This window comes from Anabrus simplex, chromosome 1, assembly GCF_040414725.1.
Source record: "Anabrus simplex isolate iqAnaSimp1 chromosome 1, ASM4041472v1, whole genome shotgun sequence".
Classification (NCBI taxonomy): Eukaryota; Metazoa; Arthropoda; class Insecta; order Orthoptera; family Tettigoniidae; genus Anabrus; species Anabrus simplex.
In genome coordinates, this window is record NC_090265.1 from 1,445,416,917 (window position 1) to 1,445,435,379 (window position 18,463).

An 18,463-nucleotide genomic window follows, 5' to 3' on the forward strand; every position below is an offset into this window, starting at 1 on the left:
GTAGAGATGACATAAAAAGTTAGTGTTGAACTATAGAGGTATTGTAAAGAAAGGAATAGAATGAAGTAATTTAATAGATATTAATTTATTGGATGTGAAGAAGGAATGCCAAAAAAGGTGATGGAAATGCAAATGCAAGGAAGAAGGGGCCGTGGACAACCGCAGTTGAGATGGAAGGACACAATCCAAGACAGTATTATAGAAAGATACCTGGACTCGGATACAGTGTTGGAGGAGCGGTGGAAAGACCGAAGAAAGTGGAGAGGAACCATATTTGCCCTTACCTACAGCTGCATAAAGGGAAATGATGATGATACTTATCAGATATTGTAATAGGAGTTGAATCATGGCTAAGAATTAATTTATTTATTTATTTATTTATTTATTTATTTATTTATTTATTTGTTTGTTTGTTTGTTTGTTTGTTTGTTTGTTTGTTTGTTTGTTTGTTTGTTTGTTTATTTATTTATTTATTTATTTAAAATCATACAGATTATGTGGATGGTCTAGTGAAAAAAGGACAAGCCCCATGTACATTAGTTGCTTCACAGACCTGCTTACTTTATTCACATATTTACACTCTTACAGTAATTCACTCGACGACATTTTCTCTCCCTTTCATTTCCATCCATGCACACACAGAGATTTACATCTTTTTACATGGTTTGAAAACTACGTTAGAGACAAGGCTTTTATTTTTCGTGGTAGCTCATTCCAGAGACGTGCGGAGCGGCCATAGTAGCTGGATTGGTAGGAGGTGGTGCAGGCAAATGGAGGGACAAGATTAATGCCTCTGCAGGCAGGGCGCAAGGATAGGGAAAGGGGGCGAAACAAGTCAAGGTTAATGGAGTCGGTGAGGGATTTTTGGAGTAAGATAAAGTCGGTTCTTTTGACAATAGTTTCTATTGTGGGGAGGTTAGCCGAATGAAGATGTGATCGGTAAGTTATTAGCCTTTCTGCCCGATTCTGTATTTCCTGAAGTTTGTTTAGATTTGTGACTGTGGTGGGACTCCAGGCAGGAAAACCAAAGGTTAGTATGGGTCTTACCATACTCAGGTAGGCTGTTTGTAGGGCCCGTAATTTGAATATTTTTAGGTTCCTGCTAAGAAATCCCAGGAATTTTATCACTTTTTGCCTTGCCTCCTCCGTCTGCAGGTTCCATTTCAAATCCTTAGAAATAATTAATCCTGAAAGTTTGACATTTGTACACTGCGGTAGTACGTTCTTATTTAGTTCATATGTCTTCTCTATGCAGTTTCTTGATCTACTTATCCTAATATATTTACATTTATGCTTAGCCCATTCACAGATTACCATACAGATAAATTTTGTAGGTCTGATCGTAGTTTTTGACTGTCTTCTGTGTTCTTTATACTTTTATACAGAACAGTGTCATCTGCATATTGTGCCATGTGTGCGGATACACATCTGGGAAGATGAAGCACTTTCCTCACGAAACTGGCCTGTGTATCATAGAGATAGGATAGGAATGGTAGGAGGGGAAGTATTTATTCTGATGAAAGAAGAATTTGTAAGCTACGAAAAAGTTAAAGATGACAAAAATGAAATTCTAGGTGTAAGGCTCATCTCTAAAGATAATAGGCAACTTGATGTCTGGAATGTACAGACCAGGAAAAGGTAGCGCTGACGCTGATTCAGAATTATTAAGATAATCAGCTATGTGGGAAACAACATGGAAAGGAATGTGATTGTAGCAAGAGATCTGAATTTACTGTGCATCAGTTGGGAATAATATAATATACAATTGAACCTGACTTATACGTATATCAAGGGGAAGAGAAAAAACTACTTGTAACTCAGAATTACTTAGAAATCAGACTTACGCGATACATCGCATATTTACTGAAAAACCAATGGAATAGACCTACATGTGTAAATCCTTGCAAATAATAAATACATTAAGACAGAAAATATTATTTTGAACTTGGCCCGGCATTAAAGAAATTAGATAGTTTGGCTTGTTTCACTTTTCTTGCATTAAGAATATAAACCTCCTTTAGCAAACTTGGTAATGCATTGAAAGCATTTTCACTTCAACTTTTCGCACTGATGGAACGCCTACACACTTCGATTGCACTTTAACACTTCACTCAGTTCTGGTGTCAATATTCAAGTCATTATCTCCATCTACAATGTCACTATCGTTTGTAGCTGGTCCATCACCGCCGCGTTGTTGGCATACATCAGCAATAATCTCTTCATCCGGTAGTTCTCCACATACAGCCAGATTGTCATCGAAATGCACAAAAGTATCGAATTCTACTTTTTATACACCCACTGTTAGCTCATTACCTGACAAAACTTCGTCCCCATAATCACATCATAATTAGAGGCAGCCTCTTCTCATAAGACACCAGTTTTGCAGGAACGGTTGCTGATTGTGGAGGATGACACCTGCTTCCAGGCAGCCGAAATAAATTTCATGGCTTGTAGCAAATTAATGGAGAGAGGTTCATTTCGTGCATCAATTAGTGTTATTAAATGTTGAACCAGCATTTTTCTATAATGCACTTTGAAATTTGCAATGATGCCCAAATCAAGTGATTGTAGAACGCTGGTACATTTAGGAGGGAAAAATTCCATTCGGATATTCTCCAGAACGATTTGAGGTGGATGTACTGCACATCGATCCATAAAATGAAGGATCTTCTTCCGTTTCTTTTTCATTTTAATGTCCAGTTTTTTCAACCACTGTTCCATTGGATTCAACTTCCTTAGGTTTTGTTTTCGCACCCTTAAAACACCTCGGATTCTTCAATTTTCTTATCACAAGTGGAGGAAGTTTGTCAGATCCATGAAAATTTGTAAAACAGACTTTGGGAAATTCTGAACACTTCTTCCTTGTCAGGAATATCGTAGTTCACTCACGTAGCCCCGATATGTGTTAAATATATTATGTATTTCTGTCTTCAGAGGTAAAACAGAAAATTCAAAGTACAGCAAAAGTGTGATAACAGCATGTGGTGAGTTCCCCTGTAGAGTTCGGGAAGATCGGCTGTACAGAAGAAGAAGAAGAAGAAGAAGAAGAAGAAGAAGAAGAAGAAGAAATCTTAATAAATCATGGATGTTGTTATCTTCCCCCTCTGGCGCTTTGGCTGAATGGTTAGCTCTTCATGCACGAACACACACCCCCCCCCCCTTATGATACCTTCATTCTTCGGATTGTTGGACCTCTTCCATTTCCCTTCTGATTAGTGTTAATAGAGGATGGCTGGCAAGTTGTACTTCCTCTTAAAATAATCACCACCACGAAATGGTTAGCGTACTGGCCTTCGGTTCAGAGGGCCCTGGTATGATTCCTGGCTGAGTCGGAGATTTTAATCACGTCTGTTAGTTCCTGTAGATCGAGGGCTACGGGTTTGTGTTCTTATTCATACGCATCTTCAAGTATCATACAAGAAATAACCACAGAAACACGCAATAGTGAGTACGGTATATATCGCTCCACATATGATTGCTGTTAGGAAAGGCATCCGACCGGAAAACTAGGCTAAAGTCCATACAAAATCCTGCTCTAGGCAGTTGACAAGTATGCAGTTCACACCAACGCGCTAGATGTCACCACCGTCGCTATTCGCACTCCACTCAATGCTGTTGAGATAGAGCTGTCGTGTATTGGTGTATTAAAGTATTTGCTAATACTACAGAAGTAGTTTACCTATGATAACAATGACATTTACAGTATGATACAAAAGTTGAAAACTAGAAGAGCGGCTGGAATTGATAAGATTTCTGGGGATATACTAAAGACAAACATATCTAAAGTACTTATTTGATTATTGTTTACATGAAGGAGATATACCAAATGAATGAAGAGTTTCTATATTAGCCCCTGTGTAAAAAGGAAAGGGTGATAGACATAAAGCTGAAAATTACAGGCCAGTCAGTTTGACGTTCATTGCATGTAAGCTTTGGGAAAGCATTTTTCTGATTATATTAGTCATGTTTGTGAAATTAATAACTGGTTTGATAGAAGGCAGTTCGAGTTTAGGAAAGGTTATTCCACTGAAGCTCAACTTGTAGGACTCCAGCAAGATATAGCAGATATCTAGGATTCAGGAGATTAAATGGACTGTATCGCGATTGACCTGTTTAAGGCATATGATAGGGTGGATCATGAGAGACTACTGGCAAAAATGAGTGCAATTGGACTAGAAAAAAGAGTGACTAAATAGGTTGCTATATTTCTACACAATACCATATTTTCTGTTGTATTAGACCCCCTCGCAAATTAGACCCCCCTTGGCTTTTCTAGACAAAGAAAATGAAAAAGAATTGCATATAAGACCCTCCAGCGTAATTCGTCAGAGAAGAACAACGATTCCGTTTCGAAGTGGGTACAAGCCTTACTGCAGCTCTGATGACATCATACAGTTTTGTGAATAGTTTTGTCTGTACGACCTATGCAATGAAAACACGCGTCAGAGTTATGCAGTACATCTGTGTTTCGTATTTTAGAAATGTCTGGCCTCCGTAGCGTAGGCTTACTGCAGCTCGATGGCGTCGCACAAATAGGTGATTAATTTTGTGTCTGACCCACGCATTGCAAGCACGCATCAGTCATATATATGTATATATATATGTCTGTGTTTTGTAGTTAAGAATGTCCGCCAGCATAATGGTTAGCACAATTAGCTGCCGTTCTCGGGAGCCTGAGTTCAATTCCCGGTACTGTATCGCCAGAGATTTACGAATTGCAGGATGGTTGATTTCCAGTAAAAATGGTACATGCAACTCCCTTCCACTGGGGGCCTGCCTAAAAAGTGCTGCACCACCTCGGGTTGAGGAAGCGAGATTACTTTAGTTAAGATGTAATCACGGTTGTTGCTATTCATATAGCAGGCGAGATCATTAACAAAGTGATCGTTTAATATCTCGTAACTCAGGCCAATATAGGTTTTTTTTTTTTTTTTTTTTTTGAGAGAAGTAGGTTTAAAACATGATAAAAGCAATCCAATCAGAACGATTGTTTTACAATTATTATAATAATGATAATTTTACGTCCCCACTTAACGATTTTTGGAGACGCCAAACAAAATGTACTATGAGTTAATAAAAAAAATGGAGACAACAATCGTACAAAATTAAACATTATGATAAAACGCATTAGCGCCACACCTGTAGATATCCTTAAATGGGGTAAACCTTCCTGTTTATTTTTAATCCTCCTCTCATGGAATTTCTGGCACTATGCAGGCACTTGATAGCATACCTAACCTGAACAATGCGGTCTCTCTTTTCTCATTTACAGCTGTTTAAGTAAATCCTGTTGTGATAAATGTAAAGAACAAGCCTGAAAACTACTTAAAAATAATGGTTTGGCTTTCAATAGCCCCAGTTATCTAAAGAACTCTTCCAGTCACTATGTATGACATTCGGAAGTGCAATCCGTAACATATGTTAGTTATCAGCTGGTGGTTTGGCACGCGTTATGCAGCACGGCCTTATTCGGAAGGAGTGGCTTCTGCTACACAATCACCAACTGGGAATATCAGAGACCATCTCCATAAACCATTTAGGAATAGATCCTCACTGTTTGGACTCTATAGCTGGGAACAAAACTATTTTTAAAAGTTTCAGAAAAAGACGAGACCTCGAATGCTCTTGATGCATAGCTGATGAGATGCAGTGAAAATTACGTCATTTGGAATGACGACATGCCAGTAGCAGGGAAGTTGGCTGCACAAGACGATAATTCAAATGAAAGCAGTGATTAGGTTTACTCAGGTTTACTGTGTGGTAGGCCTACTGCTCAACTGACAGAGACAAATGATGGCCATTAAGTTCTTTTGTATCAATATTGCATAATATGATAATACGATACCCCTATCCCTTTTCGCTACGGGGTCAAGTATGAAGAGAGTTGAATCTTCGTAGCGAGTTTTTACGGCCGATGCCCTTCTTGACGTCAACCTAATCAGAGGAATTAATGAGATGAAACGAATGAGGTGATATGAGTAACTAAACCAGACTATATTTTATATGTAGGCCTAAAAGTCGTGTTCACCATTTATTGTCTGTTTACATCTAGAAATACTCCCTTCCAATGAAAATAGCCAGTATAACTAAAATATATTCATAGGTTTGTTAAAAAATAGTGTAGAATGTTTACACATATAATTGATAGCTCTTTATAGCCTAGAAGCCATGCGTTCACTGCACAAAATTCAAGGTTATCGCGTATTGTACCCCTGTACTTTTTTTTTTTGTTTTAACGTGGAATAAAAGGGGGTCTAATACACGAGTAAATATGGTAGATCTCAGAGAATTAGAGTAGGCGAAGCTTTATATCTGACCCTGTGATATTTAAGAGGGGAATTCCTCAGGCAGTATTATTGGACCTTTATTTTTTCATATATACAGTGTGATTCAGCTGCCCCTTCCAATGTAGTTTTATGCAACCCACAATATTCATTCCATGTTGAAAACATCTGCCCTCCCAGTATGCTCAGACAACGCAACCAGATATCTTGGTATTTACTGCCTCACCATGATAGGATGCCGTAATGTTATACTTGTCTTAAACACTGGAAGACACTGTTGAGAAACTTAGCCATAATAGGTTAATATGGTTGTTTGGTCCTGTATTAACTTGTCTGAATCTATTACAGAACTATTTAAAATAGTTTATTTGAGTCTGCCTTGTCAATACACCTTATAATGATAGAAAACTATTTATTTTACCATACATGTTTCGTGAAAATCATCCATTCCCTTCATCAGTGATGTCAGTTCAAAATAAATAGTTTTCTATCATTATAAGGTGTATTGACAAGGCAGACTCAAGTAAAACTATTTTAAATAGTTCTGTAATAGATTCACTGGAAGACATGCATGTGCGTTCTACATCGTATGAACCTGACACGCTGGCGAAACACTAAATTGATATTTTGACCGCATTAAACCTAATACTTAGTATTAAGCTGCCCAGTGTGCTGTATGGAACCATAGTGTTGTTGGTAAAGGTGTGGCAGAGCAGGCTTGCATGTCAGGTGGGAGGTTAGAGTCTGGAGCGAAGATTGCAAATTTTTGAAATATTTGTTTAATACATACCGCATGCAATGTAAGTTCAGTACCCACTTTCATGCAAATTGTGTGTGATTGAATGTGTTTGTGGCCCTAAGAAGGGCCGATTAATTAGCAGGCTGGACACATACAGGCTGGAAATAATAGGAACACAACTGCTTCGACAGTGTTTTATTGCATCAAATGCTTGATGTGATGATCGTTTTGGTATATGCACATTCGGGCCCAGTGTCCAATAGATCGTCTTGTGTGTTGAAGCATTCAAGGTGTAATTGCTCGGCAGGCGTCCGTGATGAGTTGCCAGAGCTGGTCGGTGTTTTCCGGCGCTTGAGTGTAAACGATGTTCTTTAAATGTCCCCACAAGAACGGCGTTAAATCCAGTGATCTGGCGGGCCAAGAAACAGGGTCTCCTCGTCGTATCCATTTCCCTGGCATTCCTTGTTCAGATGGTTACGAACGGGCAAAGTCAAATGTGGTGGAGCTCCATCCTGTTGCAACCACATTATCAAACGATCGTGCAAGGGGTCATCCTCCAGCAGCAGTGGGAGTTCCTGACACAGAAAGTGTAAGTAGCATGGGCCCGTCCAATGGCCCTCAAAGAAATAAGGTCTAATCAGGCGATCCCCCAAGATTCCACACCAAACATTCACTCCCCATCGTACTTGCTGGGCCGCTGTCGCACCCAGTGAGGATTGTGCGGACTCCAGTAGTGCATGTTGTGGCGATTGACTTTCCCATTATTGTGGAAGCATGATTCGTCCGAGAACAAGATATACGATACGAATGCTGCATGATTGTCCAGCCTGGCTAATAGCCACAGACAGAACTCGATTTGAGCTTTGAAATCTCACCCATGGAGCCCTTGTAACTCAAGATGGTATGGGTGAAATTTATGTTGATGCAGTATTTGCCAGACGGACGGCTGGCTGGTGTTCACCTGTCGTACCATTGCCCTTGTAATGATGTGCGTATTATTACTAGCTGCCTCCAGAACGGCCTCTTCTGTTTCAAGTTACAAGTAACTAATCTCATATTTGTTCCGTATTGAAGATAACAATAAGTAAAATTCTTTTAAGAATAAAATTTACTGTGTCCACCTATTCAATACAATTATATTCTGTAGTGATTAAATCCTACATGAATTACATGCACTAATTAGGTACATGTTTCGCCCTTTTTTTGCGCATCTTCAGCCTAATAACGTTCAGACGCAACCGGAACAAATGGATCCAGCTAACATCTGACTGGACATTTACAGACAATACTCATAAATCCTCCCAAGGGTAGAACAATGTACCAACGGTAACATTAATCCAACAAGAATGGCACACAATTTCGAGAAACATTTTATCAGATGAGCACCTGACTAACGAATGATATTGACAACATGTTCCAACATACACGTTTTTAACCTCTAAAATAATACCATCCAACCACGCTTCTTTCTAATGGGATATCCAAGCCCAACAAGATCGACATTATACCACGGTTCCGGTTTTATAGCTGTGTACTTACGACATAGGTTATCATAACCACCTCTGAATGAACACATTTGTATCAACTATCAACCTAATGATTCATCCATACAGTTGGAGAAGTTCCAATTTATGCTTTGGTCAATTTCTAGTCAATGTGAACACATTTGTATAAACTATCAACCTAATGATTCATCCATACAGTTGGAGAAGTTCCAATTTACGCTTTGGACAATTTCTAGTATTTCTTTATTCGAATCAGAAGTACAACAGAATAATACTACATTTAAAAGAAACAAACTATATATACAGATATATACAAGTAAAAGTCATTGTATGATAATTTTAATTGCTTCCTTGTCACAAATTCTGGGTTTTAATTAATGTACATATTTTAACCTCCTGAGGCCTGACGTCCTTTTAAAAGGGCACTGTTTAAAATCAGAATATCCCGTAGAGGAAGTATTTTAAAAATAAAATAAATAAAAATTGACCTTTTGTTTGTGCTCAACTTTTTTGGGAATTCATTTACCTCGGTGTGATATGCTTCTAACTTCACTGTCTCCCACCAGTGCACAGTTAAAGAAGTATACACTTTTATGACATCTGACCAAAAGAGAAATGTTCTGGGCCTTAGCAGGTTAAATCTATGTAAATATCACCTAAAGCACCTTTTTGTAAAAAAAAACTTTTTAAGCATAAAGACCATTGTATTTAGTTTTAAGTTCTAATGTTTATGTGGTTTAAGGACTCGACCTTAAGTTTATTATTAGGCTGAAGATGCCCAAAATTAGGGCGAAACATGTACCTAATTTGTATCTGTAGTTCATGTAGGATTTAATCACTACAGAATATAATTGTATTGAATAGGTGGACACAGTAAATTTTATTCTTGAAATTATTTTACTTATTTTACTCTTCTCTTTCACCCAATGTAACGGGCCTATTGTGGACTGGGGGCTGACTCGAAATCAAGCCTGTTGTCCTTAGGCATCTTGCAACACAGCGGAATGTCGTAGCAGCCCGATGTCACCTGTTGGGATACTGTTCCTGGTTCAGACATAGTGCCTCGCATGCGTATTGTCTTGCTTCCCCAGAAATGAGGAGCATGTCAACATATTCCTCTGTGGAAAACATACTGAATGACAGCAGAGATTACAGTACATTCAGGCCCTAACCAGCGGAGTATGCACCGGTCACAACATGAATAACAGCGTCATTCTACTATTTGAATGTAGCAAATATGGGCCTGTGTTTACGTATTCAAACATCACACTGATGTAAAATTATTTTAATTATGCAGGAATCGATCTGCCGCTGTCATAGTCTATTGATTGTTATGCGAACGCCTAACCACGTTTTATGCATCGATTCCCCTCTTCGTTACGCGCGGTCACGAGGCATGACACATTAATGTGTTAAAAGGACGTTGCTATATGATTTCAAGGCGTCATGCTTTGCGGACGAATGATATAACATTTCACTAGGGTTCAGAATCGTGTGCAAAATGTGCTCACTGAACGTTAGTACCATACAGTATGCCTGCAGGGGAATAGCACCCCTATGACCATGTGCACATTAGTTGGGCTGCAGCATACTATATTGGAAGGGGCTGCTGAATCACACTGTATATAAATAATATATATAGGAAAGTGGATAGGTAATTGACACTATGCGAAAATGGAGGATTGCATTCTTTGGAGACATATACTGCTTACCAGATACTGGACTCCTGGAACAACTTTTTGATTTCTTTTGGAATAGTAAAACAAAACACACATGGTTTAAAGAAATACAAATGGATTTAGATGAATTGGAAATTACTGAAAAGCAAATTGAAAATAGAGAAGAGAAACAGATTCTAAATAACCAGTGCACAAGACTATCACTAAAAATATCGCAGCGTAGCAGTATATCTGCAGAAGAACGGGCTGCAAGATCATCCAGAATGAAGAAGTTTTGGGAAAGGAAAAGGTTGTCAAGTGTTAAAAGCTGAACTTATTCTTTGAAGACTTTGTTGCATTAGGTTTGATTTTGGTACTCCAGTGTGGGTGTAAACAGTGTAAATAGATAAATAATGTAATTACATGAGTTAAGAAGTGGAATTAGAGGTAAGACTTTTTGCGGATGGTGTTATTCTGTATAGAGTATTAAATAAGTTGCAAGATTGTGAGCAACTGAAAAATGACCTTGATAATGTTGTGAGATGGACAGTGGACAATGGTATGATGATAAAAACGGGGTTAAAAGTTAGGTTGTGAGTTTCACAAATAGGAAAAGTCCTCTCAGTTTCAATTACTACGTTGATCGGGTGAAAGTTCCTTATGGGGACCACTCTAAGTACCTAGGTGTTAATATAAGGAAAGATCTTCATTGGGGTAATCACATAAGTCACATAAATGAGATTGTAAATAAAGGGTACAGATCTCTGGACATGGTTGTGTTTATGAGGATGTAAAGAAGAGGGCATACGAGTTTCTGGTAAGACCCGAAATAGAGTATGGTTCCATTGTATGGGACCCTCACCAGGATTACTTGATTCAAGAACTGGAAAAAAATGCAAAGAAAGGCAGCTCGATTTATTCTGGTGATTTCCGATAAAAGAGTAGCGTTACAAAAATGTTGCAAAGTTTGGGCTGGGAAGACTTGGGAGAAAGAAGACAAGCTGCTCGACTAATACTTCTGTATCATAAGTGATATGTTCCGAGCTGTCATTGGAGAGATGGCGTGGAATGACATTAATAGACGAATAAGGTTGAGTGGTGTTTTTAAATGTAGGCAAGATCACAATATGAAGATAAGGTTGGAATTCAAGAGGATAAATTGGGGCAAATATTCATTTTCAGGAAGGAAAGTTATGGATTGGAATAACGTACCAAGGGAGATGTTCAGTAAATTTCCAATTTCTTTTAAATCATTTACGAAAAGGCTAGGAAAACAACAGATAGGGAATTTGCCACCTGGTCGACTGCCCTAGATTCAGATCAGTAGCGATTGATTGATTGATTGATTGATTGATTGATTGATTGATTGATTGATTGATTGATTGATTGATTGATTGGAGAAATGTTGAACAAAAAACTTCACATACTTTAAACAAAAGAAGTAAAAATCAGCCAAAAGAATGCCCTACTAGTATTGAGCCTAACCATACTTTCCACCCTCCAAGTACACTGCCGTAAAAAAAAAATGTACTGATAATGGTTCCAAAGTCATCTGCCAACAAATAGCGTAGTGACATAGCTGCCAGAACGCCATCTGCGTGTACCCTTTAATAGGATATATTTATAGCCGTAAGGCTTGATGTGATGTAAACATGTCAAGTACGCAGTTGCCATGCCATGGAGACGTACTCGTGCTTCCTACAGCCTACTGACAGAGTTTGACAGGGGTCAAATTGTGGCCTGCCAAGTGGCGGGATGGTACCTTTCGGAGAATTGCTACACAAGTTGGACGTGCTGCGTCAGTTGTGCAAGAATGCTGGTTGGAATGGTCACGTGAACATTCTCACACCCGTAGACAAGGTTCTCGATGTCGACGCAGAACAGACGTCTGCCAAGATCGTATTGTGAGGGCAGCAGTGGCAGATCGTACAGCTACCACACTATAGATACGAGGTTTTGTGAGCCCAGAAGTGGCAACACGAACTGTTGCCAACCGGTTACTAGCAGTGGGACTACGGTTACGCACACCTCTAGCCCATCTTCCACTCACGCCACAGCATCGACGTGCACGGCTCGACTCGTTTTGTCATAGGATCACTTGGAAGATGGAATGGCAGGCCGTGGTCTTCAGCGATGAAAGCAGATTCTGCTTGCACGCAAGTGATGGTCATTTGCACGTATGTCGTAGACCTGGCGAGCACTGTCTCGTAGAGTGCATTCGTCCAAGACACACTGGCCCCCCCCCAGGCCTTATGGTCTGGGTGCGATGAGCTAAAACTCTCGTTCACCTTTGGTTTTTGTGGAGGGAACGCTGACCAGCGCTCGGTACGTTCAGAATGTTGTAAGACCCGTTCTCTTGTCATTCTTGCAACAGGAAAGTTGTGTGTTGTTTCAACAGGATAATGCTCGCCCACACATTGCACGTGATACTCAACGTGTTCTGCAAGACGTGCAGCAACTTCCCTGGCCAGCATGATCTCTGAACTCGTCTCCCATCGAGCACGTGTGGGATATAATGGGACAACTGACATGTGAGACTCATCAATCCAAACTACGTGAACAGGTTGAACAGGCATGAAATAATGCCCAAGACAGTATTTGCCATCTGTTTGATAGAATGGATGCCAGAATCAGCGCCTTTATTACCGCCCATGGAGGATACACCACGTACTATTATGGGTGTTTCAGCCTGGATCAACACCTGGTACCTCAATACAGCTTGAGCTATTGATCTGTAAATGTACTCCATATGCACTGTTTCAGTGATGAATCTTGAGTGAATTGGAAAACTCTGAGAGAGTGTACTTTTTTTTTTCCCCGGCAGTGTATTTTGAGGACAAGAAAACACAGCTTATTAGTATAACACCCAAACATAATTGGTCTAGTTCATATCATCAGAAGCAATATATAACTACCATTGCTGAAGTGGAACAAGTAATAGCTCAACTCCAAGTAAATAAGCAAACTGATATTAAATATGAAGTTAAAAAGAAACTTCCCAGAACTATTTAAAGATCAGATAGTTAATATGACCCATTTTCCTTCGAAGACCTCAAAAGTTTAAAACAAAAAATAAATGATGATGACCTTATAATTACAAAGGCCGATAAAGGTAATGTGTCCGTCATCATGTAGAAGGAAGAATACCTAGAATAAACCGAAGCATTCTTTTCAAGTAACACCTTTACTAAAATTAAAAGGACCCTACCAACTCTATCCAAAGAAAATAGAAACAGTTACTTAAGAACATTCATTTCATCCTTAATTATAATGGAATTTCTGGTTTAATTAGTATGAACCCAAGGCTACCTTTATCAAAAGCTTTACCCAAAATACACAAACCTGACACACCCATAAGACCAATTAACAATTTCAAGAATAGTCCTATTTATAAATCCTCTAAATTTATTCACAGTTTCTTAAAAAAGCACTACACCTATCAAAGGAAACTACAATTAGAAATTCAATTGAATTTTGCAAAACTACTAAGAACATAAAATTGAATCCATTTTTCACTTTGAATTCATTTGACATTATCAATACGTATTCCGGTTATCTGTGTCGGTGCGACGTAAAGCAACTAGCAAAAGAAAATAGATATGTATTCCAGTATCTCAACAAGAGAGACACTTCACATAATCAAGAACAACTTAGTAACCATGAAATTGAAGAATTCATGCTACTTTTGGAATTCACCCTCAACAACAATTATTTTTCTTTCAGTGACACAGTGTACCTACAAGAAGGTATGCCGACGGGAGCCTGGGCATCGGGCATCTTAGCTGAAATTTACATGGATTATTTAGAGAAACACAAAATTCTAAACAATGAAAATGGTATTATAGTCTGGATAAGGTTTGTTGATGACACTTTTGTTACTGTAGATGAACAAATCAACAGTAGTTCTAATTAATAGACCAAACCAATAGTTTAGACAGAATAATAATAATAAACTTAGTTTTCTGGATCTAACTATCGAAAGAAAAGAAGAAAACCTATCCTTTTTGATTTTCAGATAACCAAGTCTAACCATAAATACTGTACGGGAAGATACGCATCACCCTGAAGCACATAAAAGTTCTTTTGTGAGCATGTTGAATAGAGCCTATAATATCCCCTTGTCTAAGAATGATTTTCAGAAAGAAATAGCCTTATTTATGAAATGGCGTTAAGTAATGTTTATACAAAAAGCTACATTGATAGATTAATAAACAAAATAAAAAGTAAACCTCAAACGCAGCTAAAAAGAGAGCATAAAAAGAAAAACCTTGCCACCTTCACCTATAATAACAGAAATATTTATCAAATCACTAACATCTTCAAGAGTCTTAGTTTCAATATTGCATTTTGTACCAGTAATAATAACCAATGTTTAATATTTAATCACCACAGTGCTGTGAGTAATAATAGATTTTTAAATTCGGGGATATATAAACTCAAGTGCCATTTCTAATATCTCTATGGGAATTTAGAATTTTCCATCCCCGTCAGGAAGTCATAAAATTTAAGAAATGAGATTTCCACTTCCGGAAGTGCATATGACCCTGAGGTTCACTGAGCCTACACCAAAAATGAGTACCAGGTTAATTCCTGGGTGCCAAGGCAGCCGGGTGTACAGCTAACCACTCTACCCCATCACCTGCCGCGGTTAACAATGGTGGAAGCCTTTACCTTCCACTCCTCCAAGGGCCTTCATGGCCTGTACGGAGGTGACTTTGCTTTGCTTTTTTGTTCCACATTAAAAACGAAATCTGTACTTTTTTTAAATAATGTAACTAGATTTTAAGCTGGAATATGTTTTATAATTACATACACCAGCAGTAAAAACAAATGTATTGGAAGGTGGGGTACTTCTTTCAACCTAACCTTAGTTGAGTTGATGCCAATGCGGGACAAAAATGATATTTATAAGCTGTCAGAACATAACATGAAAGATCCATAAAGAAATTATGTTCATTGCATTGTGTAGACTATAATAATTCATAACATTTGTATTTATTTGGCTGAAATCAGATGAAATTCCTCAAATCAGTAAGGGGTTATAGAAATGACTTCAGTGAGTAGCTCCGCTTCTACAGTTTCTCCATCTTTGATTAATATGCCAGAATTGTGGCGTGGCTCGCGGTGGTTCAAGAACTTGGCGCACCTGCCCAAACATTAGGAGACTTGGGTCTGAATCCCGACTGAGGTCAGCAGATACTCAACAGTAAGGAATTATTGGTTTGTTTATTGTTGTTTTTTTCTTTACGTTGCACCGACACAGATAGGTCTTATGGCGACGATGGGACAGGAAAGGCCTAGGAGTGGAAAGAAAGCGGCCGTGGCCTTAATTAAGGTACAGCCCCAGCATTTACCTGGTGTGAAAATGGGAAACCACAGAAAACCATCTTCAGTGCTGCCGACAGTGGGATTCGAACCCACTGTCTCCCGGATGCAAGCTCACAGCTGTGCAACCCTTACCGCACGGCCAACTCGCCTGGTGATTATTGGTTTTGGTATTATCCTGCAACACCAGGAATACCAGATTTAGCAAAATTATGTTTGTTTGAATTTACACATAAACCAACTTCTGGTGCTTGGTCTAATGATTCATAATGACATCCAATTTGTCCATCATGCACTTGATTCAAAATTTAATAACGAGACCTAATCCTACCTACAGAATTACCTGGTTTACGTTCAAGCACCTCAGCATCTTAATAGGGCTTTAGCCCTAGTAACATTGTACATTGTTTGCTGAGAAAGGCAGCAAAGAGATTTTTTTAAAAGGACAATTAGTATGTGATGTGCACATCATCAAGATTTTCTTCTTTGAGCACTGTTTGTAATCGTCTTTGCTTTTATTGCAAATTCATCCCATTGCACAAAATGTATTTACGTACTAATTTATGAATCTCATATTGACTTAGATCTCGAACACCTGGGGATTTCTCATGAAATATTGTCCCAACAGCATGAGGTGATTTAGTTTGGAGATTTGTATTGTAAATAAATACTTATTGCAGAATAGAATAACTAGGCCTACTGTTTGCCATGTTGTATTCTCAGAGACTGAAACTAGTATTAGACACATATTGTTCGTCACTGTTCAAAGGACACTCACTGACTGGTGTGAAACTAGAGGCCAGTGTCTCCCACCCCTCGGCTGGCTTGAGCGAAGGCTTTTTTTTTTTTTAAATGGAAGCTATTTCTTTTCAGTTTTCACTTAGTTAATCTATAACTGTGAGATATTTTGGTCTTTTGTAATGAATGGAGGATAAATGAAATTAGACAGTGCCTGAAAAAAGAAAACATTTAATAACAGATTATACCTGAAAAAGATATTTCTTATCCTGCTGTAGTTTCGACAGACTGAAAGACCTCACAGTTATAGGCTTATTTGTTGACACAGTTCTCATGATCACCCAATCATCAGATAATTGTATGACCTTGTATTTCTAAATCCTTATACTTACCATTGATAGAGACTGGCGATTTATTGTGTAATAAATTGTAGTATTTTAATAGTATGCTTAATCCTTGAAAATTCGATTTTAAGTTAGTCGTCATAATTCAGATTTCATTACTTCCTACAAATTATCTTCTTACCACTTTTATATGATTATTTTCTTATCATGTGCATGTTGTTATTTCCTTAACAGACTGGCTCAGCAGTGGCAACATTCAAACATCACATGGCACCTGTAACAACAGTTGAGTGGCATCCAACAGATGCTACAGTGTTTGCGTCGGGAGGAGATGATAATCAAATTGCTCTATGGGATCTCTCCTTGGAGAGGGACTTGGAAGCCTGTCAAGATGATATGGAGGTAAATCCTAAAACCAGATGTCATTCCTTACTCATATGTACTGTACCGGAAAATGATTGTGGGGTTTGAGCATGGAAAGGATCTCAGGTAGTGTCCAGTGTTTTTTGGAGCAGGTACAGAGACGGATAGTATCGCAGGGCGAATAATAGATGGTAATTCTTTTTTTCTATAAAATTTATTAATAATAGCCACAGATATATCACCCTGCACTTGCAACTCAACTTGGTAGTTAATATGTGCCAAAATGAAAAAGAAAAGATTTATGTTATGATTTTCTTGACATCTGTTCGCTTGAGAATTTAAAAAATAATTATTGTTATTCTATAGATCATGAATAGCCTACAGTCTTTCTAAATGTTAAACCACACACGTATTACTTAGCACCTTGGAAATTGTCAGTTCATCATTTATGGTGATAATTTCTAAATTTTGAAACACAAAATAAACACACACTTGTCATGGAAGGTTTGATAAATTAAATATTTGAACTCTTGCAGTATGTCTTTCAGTTTGTTTAAATTGAAAAAATGAAATGAATAAAGCACTTCAATTAATTAATGACTTAGAAAGGAATTTACAGCAAAATATTAATTTTTAACTGACGATGAAATTATGAATTAACATCCACATGCAGCACTTGTAAGAACACTGTACTGAACAAAGTGCTTAGTAAAAAGTCAGTCAGTTGTGATTACTCACTCAGATTACTAGAAGATCTGCTTACTAATGTTGGAGTTGAGCTGTACGGTGTCTGGAACATTCTGCGGAGTGCGGACAAAGACTTGAACTCAGCACCGGCAATGTTCAGTGAAGATACCACGTCAATCTCCCTCGTCGACGTCCCTCGATGGGTACTGTAACTGAAGAAACCATGTAAATCCCTCGTTGGAAGCGACGTTTGATGTAGCAGGATCTCGTAGCACTTTTGCCAAAATTTCCGTTGTTCGTGGGAGTAATGTCGGAACACAGAAAGTTCAATTGGCACTATTGAAAATATTACGGATGTTAATTTCACACACCGTCGTAATGCACAGTTCTATTTTTACACTGATTTTACGGCGTTAAATTAGCATTCACAGTCCATGCTGCAGAAAAAACAGTTTTTATATACACAGTTCATAAGCACTTGAAAACGTGATCTATCACAGTATCTATCACAATCTCTGAACAAATATTATTAACAGGTTAAGGCGGTTTTATGGTTGTATTCACACCACACTAGTCCGTACTATTTAATATTATTAAAAAATGTCCTTAATGTTCATTGGATTTCTCACCGTAGTGACCGAAAGATCGAGACAGTGTTCAATGAAAATAGTTAATTTTTACCATGTTATGGGACGAATGTTGAATAAATACAGTCTCACACAGTTCACTGTAAGGGAAATATGTCTTAGAAGTGGTTTTAAATTACGATTTCAGTTTACCACACGCTATGATTTATGATATTAGCACAGTTTAGAATTAT

The 18,463-nt window shown here is 38.2% G+C and overlaps 1 protein-coding gene across 3 annotated transcripts in view; it reads left to right on the forward strand.

The window, feature by feature from the left end:
- The window catches only part of l(2)09851 (WD repeat-containing protein 1 l(2)09851), a 194,839-nt gene that overhangs the window by 144,345 nt on the left and 32,031 nt on the right, over positions 1 to 18,463 (forward strand). For all 3 annotated transcript variants that reach the window (XM_067137931.2, XM_067137928.2, XM_067137930.2), the window contains one exon: positions 16,828 to 16,995. In XM_067137931.2, the coding sequence (XP_066994032.2) occupies positions 16,828 to 16,995 (168 nt within the window). The remainder of the gene's footprint in view (positions 1 to 16,827; positions 16,996 to 18,463) is intronic.